This window comes from Protobothrops mucrosquamatus, unplaced genomic scaffold (assembly GCF_001527695.2).
Source record: "Protobothrops mucrosquamatus isolate PMUCROS unplaced genomic scaffold, P.Mucros_1.0 scaffold39, whole genome shotgun sequence".
NCBI classification, from domain to species: Eukaryota; Metazoa; Chordata; class Lepidosauria; order Squamata; family Viperidae; genus Protobothrops; species Protobothrops mucrosquamatus.
Window position 1 is genome coordinate 1,906,009 of NW_015386421.1, and position 20,091 is coordinate 1,926,099.

The 20,091-nt window shown below is 38.2% G+C and overlaps 2 protein-coding genes across 2 annotated transcripts in view; one reads left to right on the plus strand and one right to left on the minus strand.

The window, feature by feature from the left end:
• DPH2 (diphthamide biosynthesis 2) overlaps positions 1–5,590 on the plus strand; it is a 5,906-nt gene extending 316 nt beyond the window's left edge. The window contains exons 2-7 of the mRNA XM_015811353.1: positions 288–446; positions 647–759; positions 1,144–1,364; positions 2,009–2,653; positions 3,742–3,918; positions 4,303–5,590. Of these exons, the coding sequence (XP_015666839.1) occupies positions 294–446; positions 647–759; positions 1,144–1,364; positions 2,009–2,653; positions 3,742–3,918; positions 4,303–4,427 (1,434 nt within the window). The 5' untranslated portion in view covers positions 288–293 and the 3' untranslated portion in view covers positions 4,428–5,590. The remainder of the gene's footprint in view (positions 1–287; positions 447–646; positions 760–1,143; positions 1,365–2,008; positions 2,654–3,741; positions 3,919–4,302) is intronic.
• Positions 5,591–8,540: 2,950 nt separating this feature from the next.
• IPO13 (importin 13) overlaps positions 8,541–20,091 on the minus strand; it is a 55,240-nt gene continuing 43,689 nt past the window's right edge. Inside the window, exons 16-20 of the mRNA XM_029283214.1 lie at positions 12,696–12,762; positions 12,387–12,445; positions 11,952–12,041; positions 11,383–11,564; positions 8,541–9,573 (exon numbers count right to left, since the gene is read on the minus strand). Coding sequence (XP_029139047.1) covers positions 9,474–9,573; positions 11,383–11,564; positions 11,952–12,041; positions 12,387–12,445; positions 12,696–12,762 — 498 coding nt within the window. The 3' untranslated portion in view covers positions 8,541–9,473. The remainder of the gene's footprint in view (positions 9,574–11,382; positions 11,565–11,951; positions 12,042–12,386; positions 12,446–12,695; positions 12,763–20,091) is intronic.

The following is a 20,091-nucleotide window of genomic DNA, read 5'->3' on the forward strand; positions in this document are numbered from 1 at the left end:
TGCAGGACTGGCCTAGGGGAAAATTTTAATGGGGTCTTAAAGCAATTTTATATTAACTTGACCAAATTACTAATATTTGTTTTTACTTATGTTTTTAAATTGTAGTTTTTGGGGATTAGTGTTTTATCTGGTTGTTAGCCGCCCTGAGTCCGTAAGGAGAAGGGCGGGATATAAATTAAATTAATAAATAAATAAATAATAAAATAAATATATATCAGGCTTGTGGAGCCAAAGTTGGATTATCCTTATGGCTGAACATAATTTGACTTTTTGAATTTTGGATTTAGATCCTCATGGCAACGGCATTCAGCAATGATGGAGCTGAAGTGATTCAGCGGACTCTGATTACTACAGAAGCAGGTGGTCGTCTTCCAGTTTTGGGGATAGAGGATTTTTATGAACTGGAGAGAGCAGCTGCTTTTGTATCTGACAATGGCTTCACCAAGGTGAGCTAGTTTGTGACCTGACATAAAGATTCCGGTTCTCCTCTGGAATTGGATATACTCTATTGCATCTTACGAGAAAGACAATACAATTACAATGCAATGCTGATAGAAATTGATGGGAGAGTAAATAAATGCACATTTATTTTGTTTGACATACGTATAGTAGAAATATTTTGAATAAACTTGGTATCTTGCCATAGATTGCTCTTCAGTTTCCTGATAAACTTTTGCCAGATTCAGCAGAGGTTGCTGCAAGGATGGAAACAGCAACTGGTGCCAAGATGTATGTCTTGGGAGACACATCATATGGCAGGTAAGGTCATAGGAAGATCCAGCTGTTGTAAAGACAGCATGAAGTCTCCAATGAGAATTTTATATGCATTTAATTAGGACTAGACTTCAGTAAACACAGGAAATTAAAATTAAGTATACAAGGGTAAGTTTGCATTGACATTTTTATTCCTTCCAATGCAATGGAATGTTATAATGAAAGGAAATGGAGTGAAAGGTTTTATGGGGTTATAAATCTCAGTCTTTTATTATTGACCATGTTTCCAGGGTTGATTCTAGTTGGAGTCTAGTATCTGGGTGGCCACTTTCAGTACAAAGAAAGTAATTTTCTGTATGCTGGGACTGGTTGTTGTTTAATGAAATGTGTCCTTGGATTTCTATGGCTAATCCTGTTGTTTTTCTTTAGCTGTTGTGTAGATGAAGTGGCAGCAGAACATGTGGGTGCCGAGGCTATAGTGCACTATGGCCCTGCCTGTTTGAGTCCTTGTCGCAAATTGCCAGTATTACACATATTTTGCCAGGAACAGCTAGATGCAATGCGATGTGTGGAAGTCTTCCAGGAGTTGTACCCTGACCTTCAAGCCTATGTGGTTGTACTGAGTGAATCTGCATATTTTCACGCCATTGGTAAGTTTAGGAAGATTGTTGTGTGGACACAGATACACTGCAAAGGTATGTTGGAGGGGGAACATAGGTAGACAAGAGATATTTCAGGCCAGGTTGGGAAGGTTCCCGTAGAAATAACATATTCATTTCTAGTCTTAAAATCTGACATTCTGCCAATCCTGACTTTGTGTCTAATGTGTGTTTCTTACAGCTAAGCTATTAGAATTAACTATTAAGTCAAAACCATGCAACATGCTTTACTGTTATTGCTGTTTATAGTTTTGTAATTTGAATCAAGCCAGGGACAGAATGAAGAAGACTTGAAAATTTGAAAATTCCTGCCAAGAGCTTTTACTAATTTCTGAAGAAAACAATATGAAAAATCAAATAATTTTAAATGAAATAGCACTATGAGTTCTCCAGTATTAGCTATATCTTTAAAGAATATCTTTGATCATTTTTGCTCATAATTCTCGTTCATCTTGATGTATCTCAGCTAACCCAGCTTTTAGCTTTGCTTGCAGTCTCTAGTCTGATTGAAGGAACTTTCTCTGTTGTTACCAGAGAATTGCCAGGTATTGGGGAAACTGCAGATACATTAGGTTAAATTGTATTTGCTCAAATATTACAGGTGGATGACTTTTTCTCTGTACTTCCTCTCTTAGATGACCTGGCCTGTAAGCTACAATCAATTTATCCCAATGTTGTTTTTGCTCAGTTGGATAGTAAAAAAAATCTCGATCCAAGCCAGCCAATTTCTGGAATGATACAGCAGTTTGGACGATGCTTTATAATAGACGAACATCATGGTCTTGAAAACTACAGTATGTTCTATATAGGTTCTGAAGGACCAGAACTTACAAACTTCATGCTGAGTTGGAACCAGTGTCCCTTTAGTTCTTTTGATCCTAGGACAGGACAAGGCCGGTGGGAAACACTGGATGTGAACCGGGCCCTGCGACGACGCCTTTACCTAGTGGAACGGGCACGAGATGCTCAAGTAGTGGGTATTGTGGTAGGTACTCTTGGAGTAGAAGATTACTTGTCTGTTCTGGAGCATCTTCGCCAAATCATTCACCGTGCTGGAAAACGTGCCTACACGCTGGCTGTGGGTAAACCTAATCCTGCAAAACTGGCAAACTTTCTAGAGGTGGATATCTTTGTACTGGTAGCTTGCCCACAGAATTCCTTGCTTAATTCCACTGATTATTATCGACCCCTGATCACGCCCTACGAGTTGGAAATAGCATGCAATCCAGCACGGACTTGGACAGGCCGCTATGTTACAGACTTTCGCCACCTTCTGCCAGGTAATACCAGATGCCCTGATTCAGAAAATGAGCATGAATAACAGTCATTGCTTAGTGTTCATTTTCAAGAGACCTTTGATTCCCTTAATTTCTGACTGATGAAAAAGTTGCTTAGTTGTGTACTTTCAAGCTTTCCTCTGGAAGCACAGGAGTGCTTTATTATAAATACAGGGAACTTTTGATACTTTGGGCATAAAGCGTTGAAGAGAGATTGTAATACCCTATAGCATGATGTTACAAAGTTAATAGAGCTGCTGTATTTTCCAAGTTGAATGTGGGGTCTGTGTGTGCATGGCATGGGGAAGTAGTATTTTTGGACACCATTAATCCTTTTTTAGGATTTACTCTTGATTTCTATGTATTTTCACCCTCAAAATCACTAGAAACCATGGTGCTGTTTTGTCACAAAAAAGATTAGGAATCTTACGCAAACCTGGGAGTCAAGAGTATTTGTTCTTCCTTTTAAAATATAGACGTTTTCATGATAAGGAAGTTTAAAAATATGAAATTATTAGAGAATTCCATCAAGATCCATCAAGATTCCATCTAGGGGTGACATGATAGCAGTCTTCCGATATCTCAGGGGTTGCCACAAAGAAGAGGGAGTCAAGCTATTCTCCAAAGCACTTGAAGCCAGGACAAAAAGCTACGGGTGGAAACTAATCAAGGAGAGAAGCAACCTAGAACTAAAGAGAAATTTCCTGACAGTTAGAACAATTAATCAGTGGAACAACCTGCTTCCAGAAGTTGTGAATGCTCCAACACTGGAAGTTTTTAAGAAGAGACTGGACAGCCATTTGTCTGAAATGGTATAAGGTTTCCTACCTGAGTAGGGGATTGGACTAGATGACCTCCAAGGTCCCTTCCAACATTTATTATTATTGTTGTTGTTTTGGTCCTGTCCTGCTATTGGTCAGCCACAGCCAGAGTAACCCACAAATTCTTTGCCATTCATATCCCCACACTCAGTTAGGAAAGACTCTAATCAGGGTCTGCATGCTTGATTCAGTCTTTGAATATATAATAGAGTATCATTTTGTAAGTAATGAAACTTAGTTAATACTGTACTTGTTTTCTCTTATCTCCAGGAGCTTGTGACCATGTCCTTTTCCCAGAAAAGACCAACAACGAACCCAGCATTTCACTGATCACTGGACAGCTGCGCTCTATTGATCCCTTCCGGATATCAGATATAGAGCCAAATTCTGGCACAGCTGTGATGTGCCGCAACCATTTACAGACTGTATCTCAGATCAGCCCAGCAGGTATGTGGCTTGGGGGTAATGCTCTTTCAGTTGCAAAAAACCACCTCACTTGGTACTTTTCTTTTGATTAATCAATTATTTAAAGATGTAGTTATTGTGGAATCTCAAAAACTGAGGCTGATAAAATAACTATTTATTCCTTCATTGCTACTACCTGAATCCATTCATAGTTGCAAGTAGGCAATTAATGGAGGTAGAGCTAGGATAAACGGCCTAACCAATGTCCTCCCACACAGTATTTCTGATTCATAATGTAAATATGATAATGCCCTATCAATATAATCAATTTCTCAAAGATAATGCCCTACCAATATACCAGTTTCTCATAACTTTTAGCTTGTGTGGCCTTTGGAATAAAGTTGGCAAAATATTTTTGTATCTTAGCCTCATTCTTGGAGTCCCGCAGCTGGCGGGGACTGGAGCAACAGCTGGGCCAAACAGAAGTAAAAAAAGCTATTGTGGGACGACGGGGAATTGCCATTGCCTATGAAGATGAGCCTTGTGGATGACCAACCCTGAATATAAAAGACATTGGCCAGATAACAGACTTCATTCTTTGCTGGATTTGGATGGGTTAATGGAACATGGATCTTTTTGAATTTGTTGACAGTCTTATTTGTACAGGGCATAAAGTGGGCTAAGTTAGCATTTTTTGCAATATGTTGATGGACAGTTCAACAGATTTTAAGTAGAGTGCCATGTTATTATTTTAATAGAGGAATATTTTTTTAAAAAAAAACAAGTGTTGATCTCTGCTGAAAAAAGTGTGTTGAAGTTTTTTATCCAATGATGAGACAAATGTTAATCCACATTAGTGGCCAACTTATAGATATCCATGTTGTTTAAACTAGTCCTCAGTTGCAATTTCTGTTGATTAGAAGCTTAGACTATGCTGAACAGTAGGGTGAGCATTACTGATCACAAGCTGAAGTCAGCAGTGATGCAATTGCTAAAAAAGAAAAAAAAAACACCTAATGTAATTCCCAGACTGAATTAATAAAAGCATAGTCTCCAAGTAACAAGTAGCCATAGTTCCATTTTATTCCAGAGCACTGTGTCCTTTTCTGGAGATCACACTTAAATATGTTGACAAAGAGAAATTAGCTAAGAGGGTCACAAGAATGAATAAAGGTACTGTATAAAAATATTCTATAAAGAAAGGTTGAACGAACTGCATTGCATGGGCCTCTTTAATGGATAACAGAGATGCTATGCTTATGTAAGATTCTAAGTATTTCTTCCAAATCATCTTTGAAGCATGCATAACCCTAATCTTGATCTTTGTAACCCCCAGGGGACCAAATAAAATTCTATACAGAAGAATAAATGTTGGGCAAATATTAAAGATCATTGAGTCTAGAAGAGCAGATTGACAATAGAATTATCTAGATGGATGGTGGACTACTTGTTATTGGAAATCTCCAATTTAAATCTTACAGACTTTAATTGGTCTGTTTGCAACAAAACTATTGCCAGGCCCCAGCTATATTTTCTCCACCCAACTGGAATGCTTCTGTTCAGGCTTCTAGGTGGCCACTTCCTCCTCTAGGATTTTCACCTCCTTCCATTTTCTTTTTCAACCAATGTTCCGTTTAATGATGCTCAGTCTTCATTGGATATTGAAATGGTTGCTTGTAGGAAGCTTTTATAAAAGGATTTGAAAATCATAAAATCATGCCAAGCTCTCTCTTATTTCTTAATAGTGCTGTTTTGGCCATAATTGTATTGGCACAGAAAGGTTTTCTATTAAAATGAGTAAAATTGTGTTTATGCATAAAAGTTCCTTCACAGGGAAACATAAAAATACACAAGCACCTAGTATGCACTTTTGTCATCCAGCACATGGATTTTTCTACATTTCTTTTCACAAATAATATTGTTTTTTTATTACATCCTTAATGTGAAGTCAAACCAATTAGCTTCCACAAGATGGCATGAAGTCAATTCAAGCTACATTTATGTACTCCCATCATGCAAGGTATCTCAAAATTTTTGAGTTAGTAGGCATATTTGAAATTTACAAATGTCTAAAAATGTCCACTGGAATCTGGAAAGTCACAAAACACCCACTTCCTAGGGAGCCAAACTGAAGTTGCTTCATCATCAGTATCTCAGCTTATTTTTGTCCTTTGGTTTTGACCAGGTAGGCATTCTTTCAAAGGGCAGGCAGATAATCCACAATGCCTCCCAGAGAAGTATCTTGCCTAGTGGAGGTATGTCCCTTTACCTCAAGTTGGTGAAGCATCTCATGGAGCTTTGTTGTTCTGACTTGATGAAGACTCCAGATTTGATCTCAACTGGCTTTACTAAGGCTGCTACTGTATTTGTGCTGTGCACTGAGCTTGTTATTACTAAATGAAGCTTCAAAGGATTATTTCCACTGAAATGTTGACAAAGCAAAACACTTTGCAAGTACTGCATAACCTCATAGCCACTGTGGATTCTGGAGTCTACATGAGGCCAAGAGGCACTATTGGAAATCTAGATTATACTTGAGACTGATGTTTTGTTTAACGGCATATTAGGATTTCATTTTCAAAATTGGGGGGAAAAACAGGCAGAGAAGGAAGTTTGGCAAGCAGAGGTGTCCACCAGCCCATTAGCACTAAATAAGACGTATCCTGAACAGAAGCATTACTTTGCCATCTCTGTTCCATAAGATGCTGTGTCTAACTATGCCACTTTCTGTATCTGAACACTGGAGGGCTATTGGAGCGGGAAGCAATATTGAAGAATGCTAATGCAAAATACACTTAGTGTAAGGGACTCTTAGAGATGTAATACAGCAATAGGAGTTTTTCAGCAGAAGAAACAGTGAAAATTATGGAATTACAAACTGATATAAAATATTCCAGGAAAATAAACTCCAGGGAAACAAGATAGAAATACTTTTGGTACATGGCAAAGAAATATAAGAAATTTGCCTACTTTTGCTGGAAGTAATTCACTACTACTAAACTTTAGCCAAATGGATCTGAAGTAAGAAGTGAGATTTTTGCTCACTTCTTACAGCTGGAGGAGGAACATTTCTAGTGTACAGATTAATTTCCTTCAGAAGAATCCTAGCAAACTTTTACCTTGTATAATTTCATGATAACATACCTAGTACCCAACCATAGCTATTTCTCCTAGACTGTTTTGTTGGAGTGATTGGAGATACTCTTATGTAGACAGGCCTTGGAAACAACCACATAAGCTATTTTTCATGATTATCCATTGTGAAAATGTGAGATACAAAATGGTGACAACAACACCTCTAAACCTCTCACATGGTCAAGAAGGTAAGGCAAAATACTCATCAAACAGAATAGCTTAAGGCTGGTTCTGTTCAAGGTCGATTTCAATGTGCGTGTGTATTCTGTGCTTCTCAATTTTTCAGGCACCTGTTCAATGTCTCATGTTCATCTAGATCATAAAATTTCTTTATGTTGTAGACTGAAAGGCTGACATAGCTAAGAAAGCAACAGTGCTGAACAACCAGGTAGGCTATAGTCTATAAACCCCACCACAAGGCACACGGTATAGCTGTTATGAAGCTAAGTTTGGATATGGAAATGGAATTCATCATTTGTTCACCAAGTCTTCTTCCTCAAAAATCTGTCTCTTCTCCATGTTCAGAAATGAATCATTCTTTGTAGTATATTACTTATCTATAGTCATGCCATGCCAGAGGGGGGAAAAAAGACCACAAGGATTCATTCTTCTTGCCCTTGAAAGCAGAAATTACTTGCACAGGGTTTGCACTTTGCTTTCAAGACTCAGAATAAAAACATCTGATTATGTTAGAACAATTCTTTCACTGAAGAACTGTAATAGAAGTTAGAACATCCCGTTTTCAAGATTTGATGTAGAAGTATGTATTAGGGAACAATCCTTTTTAAAGAAGTGGGGAGGGAATTAAATAGTACGTGAGTCTTCACTTCCAAAGCCGTGTTACCTCAAATGCAACCAAGAGAGGAAGTGGTTTTTTCCCTACCGCACATATTTTTGCTCTAGTGAAGCATTTTAAAGATGAATGGTTCCAACAGGCATAAAAATACTTCCACTGGTTAGAGGAAGAGCTTTGGATCGGATGAGTCCAAGATTATTCAGATACCAGCAAAACACTAATTTAGCCCCTATCAGTAGTAAAAAGAGTCTCCTAAAAATATGGTCTTTCCACAAGCATGATTTCTTCCAGGATGGGTTCTTCAATCTCTCCCCACTTTACATCATAGTTGATGTATCATGGTGTGCAGAATTAACTCTGTTACCATGCTTATTTTATGTAAGAACTTAGATGTTCAATTAATTTCCTATTACATTATCCCATAATAGTTTTTCTTTCCCAAAATGTGCTTTTTGTGCTTTTATGCAGAAACATCTGCCAAGTCTACATAAATTCCTTGTACTTTTCACACCGATATTTAGATATTGTTCTTTAGGTAATAGGTGTTTAAATGTTTTTTAAGTTTCATTAATACAGCAAAGATGATTTTTGTGTGAATTAACTTTAACCTACCCAGTGCTGGACATAGGAAAAGGATCAGCAGCAAACCTGAGTTAGGAGTCTGTATGAAATCTGGTTAAACTAGGCCCATAGAAGAGAAGTTGCATTAATATATTGCCACTGAAATGGACTCTAGGTTGTAAAGTGGTTTAGTTTAATTAATCCCCAATCTTTATGATGTCAAGAATTTCCTATACGAAAAAATTCTTGTCTTCATTCCAGCTTTACCAGGTCTGTTGCAACCCAGATCCATTTTACATATCAATTGACAGTAGCAGAGATAACGCAAAGGGTTTCCAAACCATTCATGAAGGTAGCTGCAACTCTTTCCCTACAACAGACCGAAACCCTCACATTCACTTATTCGTATCTGTGAAGAGGCTAATGTATTATAAGATGATGTCCTGCAGAATGTGCAGAGGTGGCAGCAGCAGCAGCAACATTTAAAGAGGTAATGTAGCATACTTGCCAGCACTCCGAGGAATGCCACAGCAAAAAAAAAGATGGTGTTGCCTCTTTGTGATACCTTGTTGGACTCTTAGTATTATTTATTGCACCAATCACGCTAGGGCAGATCATATTCTTGTAAACTGCCTCTGCTACAGCTGTATTCCATCCCTGCCCATATTGCCCCTAAAGTATGCCGCTTCCCCAGGAGACCAACCACAGCAGCTTAGAAGTAGCCTTAATGTAAATTCAAGGCAGGAGGACCTTCACTTCAATCAGACACAAGCTTCCTCATGCAAGTAAAAGGTAGACTCTTTAGAAATAGACAATATCACAGACACTTCTACAGGAGCGTGCCAAGGGGGAAAGTGGCAATTGGTACACTAGTCCTGCGGTTGGCACGGGACCGTCCAGCTCTGCTCCAACCTCTGCTCGATGTCCTTGAGCCTGTTAGCTCTGAATATGCAGAAGGGATTTGGAAACAGCTTGTTCTTGAGAGGAGCAACCAGGGTAGGTTAATTATAAAGTTACCATTCTATCAGCTAATTTGGTAGCAGCTTCAGGCGATGGCATAAAACCGGATCTGTTCATGCTGCAGTCTTTTGCCACACAGGTCTCCTCAGTAGTCTGCTGTGTATTCAGTACCATGCAGTCCTCGGCAAAGTAATGTGAATTCCTTTACCATCTCCTTCACGCGTCGTTTGTTCACACGTTCTCTGCTAACACAAAGGAGGGATGATGAAATATCAGCACGTAACACTAAAAGATGATAGATTGTAAAGTTTCAGGACTTGCCAATAAAGAATCAACAGACGGAGCAGTCCATTTAGATATGCCCCAAACAATTATTCTTGTTGCCATACTCACTGGAACTTTTTTTAGGTACAAATGTGGATTAAAAAGTACAGAACAGAAGTATACATGTTAGTCTAGTCCACAGATTTGTCATGTGTGCTGGCTTCTATTCTTTTAATCCCAGACCTAAGCGGGCATAGAGCAGGGAGATCTTGAAACAGGTTCTATGTGCAAGATCCAATCTGGGTCGGTCACCGGGACCAGGGGTTTAGTCTTCTGAGCTTTTGGACTCGTACTGGAGCCCATCCTCGGGGAACTTTTTTCTACCGGAATGTGCACATTCCAGTAAGGAGAAGTTTCCTGTAGATGAGCTCCAGCACAAGTCCAAAAGCTCAGAAGACTAAACCTTTGGTCCCGGTGACCGACCAAGATTGGATCTTGCAGCATTATCCTGGGACATGTATATTTGCTTTCATTCACAAGTTCTATGTGCATTTAGAAAATGCATATAATATTTGTAGCCACAGATCCTGATAAAGCAGAATCTATGATGTCTGAAGGATATTCATATTCAAGCAAAGGTCTACATAATGTCTTTCAGAGTAGAATCAAGGAGACATTAAGAAGGGCCAACATGTGGAACCCCAATCTCCTATAGCCTTTCAGCATATACTTCAGGAGGGATTATTACACCCCCTGTCTACAAGGAGCAATGACAATTAGACTGAAGAATTGAAGCCTTCTGCTCTTGGGCACCAAATATTATCAGCAAGCTCTATTAAAATGCAAGCCACCATTCTAGTGATGTCATCTGGCTCCAGAACAGGCATATTTGCAGGCATATAGTGTGAAGCATAAGCAGGAACAGTTAAGCTGGACCACTTTTGAGGGGTTTGTCTGATCTTAGCTAACCAGTAGCTTTTCACTTTGGAAAAGTGGTGGGACACCCCAAAGGAAAAAAAAACATGCACTCCAGCTGGTTTGCCTACAAGTGTAGCACCATAGGCTATAGAAGACAGAAAAAGGAGAAAATATATTTTCTGTGTACCATTTTTTTGTACTGAACTCTATACAAATAACTTGTACACTTTTAGTATATTAAAGTAATATACTATAAGTGCTGTTTCTTTTATAAAATATTAATTAAGTGAATTATTCTTCAAGAGACTTAGCTGTATAGGGCTAATTAAGATTTTCATCATCTGTATGGGACTAAAAAATATCATTTGGTTTTTGAGTAAATTTTAGAGTATTATTGTTATGCAAAGGTTAGAATATTTTATTTAGTATTATTTCTAATTATTAAAGTGTTGTTATTATTATTGTTTTTAATAATTGTACTGTTTAAAAGAGAGTTAAAGGAGGTTATAGATAGGTTATTTTAATAGTTGATTAATGTTAATTAGAGTATGATTATGTTATTGTTAACCCTGTGATTGGCACTGGGAAGTGAGGGGGGAGGGAGGGGGGTGGAAGGGGAAGGGGGGATTTATATTGTAAAATTTTATAAAATTTTCAATAAAAAAAAAGATTTTCATCATCTGGACTTCAATTGAACAATTTACTAAAATAGAATTTAGGATAAAGCTGTTGAGAATTCAAAGAACTAGGCACTAGATAGAATGCATGGAATAATATTTATAGAGCCTACTCAAATTAATTATTCCACAATTCTGTCTCTCTGCAAATATTATTAATAAATAAATAATAAATAAATAAAATAAGAAACTTACCTGAGAATTTGTTGGCTAAAAATGTCCTTTTGCTCAGGGCTGACACGGGTGGATGGAAAGCCATCCTGCTGCATCACTTCCTTGATCCACACACTCAGGTAACTGAAGCAATGCTTGTTGAGAGCAAAAAGGATCTCAGCAAAATGATCCATCAAATTTCGTGAAGCTTGGCCACCTATACCCTGCAAGGATCGAGCAAATCCAGTCAAATCTTGCAAAAGACTGTACTGCAGGGTGAGCTTTACATTATGTCATATGAAGATGCCAGTAGATTACACCAAGGGCCAGGCTGAGTGCTTCAGAATATTTAAAGCCCCAGCCTTAAACAGATTTCAATCCTATGCACACATACTTGGGAATAAGCTCCACTTACTTTAGTGGAATTTATGTGAATGTAACCGTGGACAGAATCATGCTGCAGATAATCCTGTAAATATTCTGATAACACGGAAACTGAATTAATAAGATTAATTAAAGTAATTAAAAGAAAATGCAGCTTCTGTGTGAGCAGCATGTTTCCCAATTATCCTTTTTCATTGTTGCCAGATTGTGAAAGACACACGGCTTACCTCAATTACAGCTTGTAGCAACATTTTGCCATTCTCATGCACCACTTGTCCCACAGGTGCAATCTCCCCACAGCGTGGCAGTAATTCAGTCTATAACAAACAAATGGACAAAAAGGTCTAAGTGGGCAAAATATCAGAACAAAACCTTCAAATTTCAAACAGGAAATATCCCTCTCCTATAGACGGAATTTAAATAAATATAATGGGGAGATTGCCACTTTATTTACAAGCCTTAATACAAACATTAAGTACATAAAAAGAGATATCCCCAAGAAGCAATAGCGAAAGCAAGTCCTTTTGTTCAGTTTGGGAGAGGCTCTCACTCTTCAGTTTGGATGTTCTTCTGCTCTGTCCCAGTACAACTGCTTTTCATATTATGGTTCTATGGTGCCACTAGCCAACGATGGATCTACTCTACCAAAGACAAATACTCACAAAAAAGCCACAGGCAGCTTTGACAGTTGGTGCTTCAGGAAACTTCAGAGAGATCACAGCTAGAAGGAAGCAATAAATATTCAGCTTGTATGATTACAGATTTTTTGGTAAGTCGGGAAAAAAAAGTAAGCTTTTCTCCCTAAAGTCTCTTTACAATGGATTTTGATTAATTTTGCGGACATTTCCATATCAAGAACTTTCCCCCGTTCTTTACAATCATCTCAACTTGTAAGGATTGTTACCCATTTGTCTAAGTCATTTCCCACAGTGATTTTAAAGCAATTCAGTCTATGGCGCTTGCCTACTCACCACAATGGAATACTGCTTTGACATCCAGGCTGCTACACATGAACAAATCAGGTTTCCGTTTGAGTGCCTGCAAGGTACACATATATACATAGACAATAAACACAGCTCTGGCAAGCCATGGACAAGCAATTGCCACACAGGAACCATTGGCAAAGGCTTGCATGTGCAACTTACCTGGCCATCAGCTATAAAACACAGTAACCCAGGACTGGGAAAAAGGGAAATTATTATAAGATGAATGTGTCTTTATAATTCAAGAGCACAGGGGTCCAGGCAAGGAGAAGCCTCTGAAGAAACATGAAATTTAATTATTATCTGGAAAACAGCTTTCTAGTATTCCTACTTTGTTACAAATAATGATATACCCAGGAATAGAAATTCCACTCTAGATAACCAGGATAAGGATTAATTAGATACTAAGTATTTGGGTTTACTTTTTTTATATCTACATTTGCCTAGAAACATATTACAATATCACAGAAAGTAGAAACAAGAACATCACATAGTCTGTCAGCAGTATGGATTGCAATTCCTAGTTCCTGTACTTTTGTCCTGAAGTCTGAGTTATCATGACATTCCCAAGCACAAAGCTTTAGCCAAATAGCAAATTCCGTATCGCCTAATCAAATTCTATACAACTGAAGTATAGTGATCACTAAAACAATACAAGTAGTAGGTCTTTTCTATGATGCAGAACAACAGGATTTTCAAGATACCATTAACAGCAACGAATCTTTCAGCACCATGGACAACAGCTCCAACTCCTGTGCCTGAGTAACTATGGCATTTCTATCTCTAGTACAAATGGATCTGTTCTCTAACCACATTGTTAGGCAGGTTTTCTATCATTAAAATACTACAAGTGCTGTTGCATAATGAACAGCAATTGGATTTCTAAGATAATATTTTTAACTGCAATGACTTGTTATTATATCTTTGTGTTCTATTCTTCTTGCTCTCTTTGTTTCACTTACAAACAAAAGCAATCAGATTAGTCATGTTCCTTTTCCTGATGAAAGAAACAAACTATTTTACTCTCATTTGTTCTAAGCATTCTTTTAACCTCCTTGGTGTTAAATTGTAGACTTTGTAACAATTTTACATTGCTAAAACTATCTTAAAAGTTTTATGAATTTCAACAGTATATTTTGCCATTACTTTACTAGAAAAAGTCTGCTTTCTTACCATATGCACGCAACTTTTTATTTAGATATATATCTTATAGCAACTTTAAATGAAAAGCAAGTATGTTGAATCATATCTGGCACTTACAACACAGAAAGCAATGCCAAATGGAGAACGAAATACACCTCTGTCACAATATACCTTTGTAAATTTTTATAGCAATCTTTTTATATTCAAAGAAAAACAAGCAAAATGGTAAATAATTAATTTCTATGAACACCAAATAAGTTTCATGAAAATACATCACCAGAAATGTTCTTTATTTGCCTTCAACTCAGTCTTCACTCCTGACAACTACATGGAAAGCCTTACAGTTTTGTAGGCAGAAATTCAGAAATTGTTTGTTGTTACCTTCTTCCTAGGGCTCAGAGGGAATGACTAGTATACAGTTGTCCAGAAAATTATTTGCTGGTTCTTAATATTTTACACTTTTAGATTTACTCTTTATCTGAACTGCCCTTGAAATTAAAAATATATATAATTGTATGTCAAAACTAGGATGTGGAAGCCTATTTGAAGGACTTGTGATTTAAAGTTTTGATATTTTAAGTATGTATGTATGCAACCTGTTGTATTCCAGATATTTTTAAGCCACCCCTATGGCCAACAGTAAATATCTATAAAAACTAGAAGCCAGAAGATTAGAGGTACCTGGTTGCCTACTCTGTTTTGAATAATTAAAGTTGATACAGCTTCCCAATTTGAGGAGAACCAACTGCGAATCATATCAAACTTAGGCTCATCATTTAATTTAATATTAATAAATCCTAAGGCAAATCAGCCTTATTGGATTATCTTTAAATTGGGAATAATGAAAAGAGAGTTGTGGTGTAATTATATTCCAATACCATATTCTAGTTCAGAACAGTGTGGTGGCCTAGAGGCGGAGCTTTGTGAGTTCGATCCTAGGTAGCGGCAGATATTTCTCTCTGGACACAAAGAGAAAATATCTGCTGTGAGCTTTGCATAGGCATCAGGAAGGGTATCCAGACAGTAAATACTTAGCTCCATTCAGTCGCCCCAACTCCACCCTGATACAAGGGATTATAAGGTCATAAAAGAAAACAGTATTCTGGTTCAGTTGGTTGGGAAGGCAATAAAATTATTTTGTCAATCTCTTTATTCTAGAGAACTGATAATTCTGCTAGGTATAAGCATTTCAATCTCCCAATGATGGCTTCTAATGAAATTAATGCCAGAGGTTTTCACTGCAAATAGATTAAATGTTCTCCTGGGCTAGTAAGGCAATCTACCCAGGGCATTTTAACTTAATGTGACTTAAGAGAACATGCTTGAAAAGGGGCCACTAGTTGTGTAGAGCAGGGGTCCCCAACCCCCAGTCCATGACCAGCACCAGTCCACGGCATGCCAGAAACCAGTCTGTCCAAACAAGCGAAGCCCCATCCGCAAGATGCAGGCAGCACGCAAAACCACACCCCCTCCAGTCTGCAAAAAAACCTTTCTCTACGGAACGGTCCCTGGTGCCCAAAAGGTTGGGGACCTCTGGTGTAGAGTATAAAAAACAGCATTTGTTAAATTAGGTGTTTTGTCCATAAACAGACTATAAAAAATACTGTATAAGAAAAGTTTAATAATGTGTTCTTATTACAGTATATTCTTGCCTGTTTTAGAGAGTCATCAAATTCTAGGAAATGATTTTTTTAACTTAAACCATTCTTAAAAATCTCATCTATAATTCAAAAACATAGATGATTAATACTGATTCAGAATTTTCTATAATATACTTATATTGATAATAAATACATAAATAAAACAAGCAACACTTTTTCATATTTCTCCAGTCTGTTTCATTTACATCACCAATTGAAGCTCCGCTTCATGTGACACAAATATAAAACATCGGTCATCCTAAATATTTGTAGGGTTCTTTCATTTATGTCATATATACTTTAGTGTTTTTCATGGGGCAATCTGTCAGATTCTATTGATACATTTAAGTTTGTGACCCAAACAATTTTTATCAAAGTGCTTGGAAGATGGAGATTTTTTATCTACTGACTAGTAAATGTATTTTATTTATTGTTCTTTTGAGCTCACATGTAGTTCTGCAAGATCAGAAGACAAAGCATAAAGTTAATAATTACTTAATCTGTTTTCTTCAAGAAATTATCAGATATTTAAGCTGTATGGAGAGTTACAGGAATGTAAGTTATCTCATGATGCACTAAGTGAGAATCTAGTCCCACATTTAGTTCCACTATAACATAAAATTATTTGAACAAAATTTAAATGTTGCTTTTATTTGTATGCAGGAATGAAATTTTGCAAGAAAATGCAGGCACCTTACAAGATTTTAATAATTTGGTTTCTTCAAGGGCACAATCAAAACCACTATGCAGACATGAAAAGAATCTGCTCTACACGCATTTTGAAAGGATTTCTTAAAGAAGCCTGATATGCTGTTTAATAACTTCCCTGTCTTTGAAAGAATCTGTTTTTTTTTTTGTTAGAAGCTTATTGATGTCTTATGACTTATTCAGAATGAAATGTCTATTCTGCAGATTGATTGATATCCTATGAAGTTAAATCTGGGAGTCTAGAATAATGTTTTATAGGCATCGTAAATTGATTTAATGCTCTACACCACAGCTCCCCAACCTTTCTGGCTTTGTGGACCGGTGGGGGGAAGGGGGATGGTTCCACGTGAGCAGCTGGCAAGTGCATGCAGTTCCATTTGCGCAAGTGGCGTGTACACGCGTTGGCTGCTCCCGCAAATGGAGCACACCTGCACAAGTTCACCTGCTGCTTGCACAAGTAGGAATGCATGTGCACGTGCCATTTCTGTGGCCTGGTTGCAAATAGCTCACAGCCCACTAGTGGGCCGCGGCCCAAAGTTTGAGGACTCCTGCTCTACATCTTTTTGGGAAAAGTAGATACTTGAAAAATTGCCAGAACAGAAAAGAAAGACAGAATTTCAAAAAGCATGGTCATAATGTATTAGAGCTGAAGCAAATTAGCTTCCAAAAGCTCTATATAAAAATATTGTTAACTATTGTCTGTACACTCACTGAGTACCTTTATTCATTATTTAGCATCGGGATGATAAGCCTATGATTACAGAAACTGTTATTTCTGCAATGAAAAGCATCTCTATAAGGGATATAAAGAAGGCATTGGGCCCCAGAACAGAAGAAGACAGGTATGCCAAAGGCTCTGAGTTGTAGAATGTAGTACACCAATGTACACCAGTCCTTGACTTACAACCATTCGTTTAATGACTGTTCAAAGTTACACCACTGAAAAAAGTGACTTATGACCATTTTTCACACATATGACCATTGCAGCATTCCCGTAGTCACATGATCAGAATTCAAACACTTGGCAACTGGTTCATATTTATGACAGTCGGGGTGTCCTGGGGTCATGTGATCATCTTTTGCGACTGTCTGACAAGTAAAATCAACGGAAAGACCAGATTCACTTAACAACTGTGCTACTACCTTAATAACTGCAGCGATTCACTTAAACAACGGTGGCAAGAAAGCTCATAAAATGGGGCAAAACTCACCTAACAAACGTCTCACTTAGCAACAGAAATTTTGGGCTCAACTGTGATCATAAATCAAGGACTATCTGTATTTTTAATTAGTGTTGAAACAAACTAGTGAGCAACGGTAAGCAGTACTACAGTAACTATGTCAACAAAACCCAATAAATCTTTTTCTAATGTCAGTATCTCATAAATTTTCTAGTGCTAAAAATGTATTCAAATAGTAAGACAATGGGGGAGGGAATGCATATGTTGATACAGTACAATACAAACACTATAGTATGGAATAAGAGCTCAATCCATTCAAATTTTAAAACTTCAACATAGATCTACCGTAGTTAAATAATCCAGGGCTTTTCAAGCTTTTCACAGATTGTACCACTTTTAGGACATGACAATATTCGAGTACCACCAGTGCTTAGCAAGGTGTCAAAAACTTGATGACTAAAAAAAAAGGGGGGGGGATTTTGGGCTTTACTGGTTAAATTCATTTGTTGTTATAGAAATGGCTAGTTTATAATATTATGGAAAATAAGAAATTGAGGTTCAATGTTAATGCTTTCTTCTACTGCAACAGGAAGTCAGAAGTCAATGCCGTTTCTTTTCTTTTTCCCTTCTCCCCCTCACTTTTCCCTTTTTCTCTCACCCTTTGCTCGCAAAAGCCCCCCCCACCCTTTGTATAGCAAAAGCCTTGCTTACTCTCACTCACTCACTCTTTGCTTGCAAAAGCCTCTCTCTCACTCACACTTTGCTTGCAAAAGCCTCTCACTTGCTCTCTCTCTTTGCTCACAAAAGCCTCTCACTCGCTCGCTCACTTACTCAGTCTTTGCTCACGAGCTGCTCTCTCTCTCTTTCACTCTTTGCTTGCAAAAGCCTCTCCCTTGCTCTCTCACTCACACTTTGCTCACAAAGGCCGCTCGCTCTCTCCTCACCACTTTGCTAACAAAAGCCTCTTCTCTCTCTCCGTGTTTTTTTTCCTCCCTCTCCTGCCAAAACCTGCTCCTTTTATAGATTCTCTTCTCTCCACCCTCCTCCTCTTTTTCTCTTCTGGGTGTGTCAGAAGCTCCAATCAGCATGTAGCCGAACGAGCAAATCCTGGGGCTTCTGCCGAACCCTGCAGCTCCAGCTGATCTCCTCCAGGCCTGTGCAGTGCCGTTTAGCTCATTCCCTCCCCCGCTACACTTGGCTAGCGGTCGTGTACCACCTGCCAGGTGCTAAAGTACTACCAGTGGTACGCGTACCACCGGTTGAAAAGCCATGAAATAATCATCTCTCCTAGAATTCTTAGTTTTAGAAAACAATCTTTTGAACCTTTTAGATCCCATTTTCTTCGGCCCCTATTATTTTTGCTTTTAAGGAGCTTCTTGTTACATCTTATGGCAGGATGTAGATAGAGGCAGCCTGAATATTAAGATTCTGGAGCTATTCTCTGCTTAGTGAAACAGTTCTGAGATACTGCGAGACCCTCAGTTGGTGAAATTTGACTAGGTAGGGTTTTTTCCCCCTACTGCTTTCCCCTAGACCAGGCATGTCAAACTGCCGGCCCATGCATCATACTAAAACCGCACCCACCCCATTGCCGGCAATGGGGAAAAAGTCGCGATACGTTGTGCGACGTCACATGACGTCGCGAGTTTGACATGCCTACCCTTGACTTTCCTCTTCTCATTCAGAATGTGATTTCTCAAACCCTCTGTAAAAGCTCTTCCAATTTACAAACACTCGGTTTTCTCTTAGTCTGTTGGGGTTAAGCCCTCAGTATCTCCCAAGACAACAATATTCTTTCAAACCTATGCCAAGAACAGAGTCATCATACGGGTTACATGTACAAACTATCAACTGATTTCACTGTTTGTGCTTAAATGCAAATGAGTAGATAATACCTCCTCAACCAGGTGAAGAAAAAGCATTTTTAAGAAGGTGATACCCTGATTCTTAAAAGTATTGAGATCTTTAGGTCTGCAGAAGAAAAAAAAATGTGAGATGTATTTGCATGATGGCTGCAAGCTTTAAAATCTGTCACAAGGGGGTGCTAGGTGCTAAAACACTTTCCACATCACAGCCTACAAAAAAACTTATCAAGCAACAATAAATCAGCGCCAAGAGGAGAGCATCTTGCTGTAGTCAGGAGAACCAGATGATATCAAAGATCATGCCCTTCCCTGCCTCATTAATTTGTAGTGCTGCAGCTGATTTCCAGTAAGGGTATTGCTCATCCAAGCCAAAAGCAGTTCACGGTCCACTTATTCCCAAACTGAATTATCCCAGCAGTACCTCACTGCTCACTGCATTGTACATTACATCATTACAACAACATTTGAGACAAGATGGCATGAAAATTCATGATCTGGAAAAGAAAAAAAAAAACAACCTAGGAAATCTCAACAAGAGTGAAGAAGGATGGAGCACCAAAAGACTTTGAAAGCACTTACACAAATCAAGTTTGTTATTTCCTGCTACTCACATTAGATCAGGTTTCTCTCCTAGGAGTTTAGATGTAACCCACTACATCACTGAGTTCTACCCAACAACTGGAGACTCTGGATTTGTTAAGAGCTCAGAATCAGTAGAGCCAAACAGCCAAACATATACAAAATGGATTTTTGAAAGTTTTTGAACTGCATTCGCCATTTTCCAAAGGTTCCTCCTGTTTCAGGTCACAGCACGTGACCTGAACCAAATCCAATCTAGAAGTCTTGT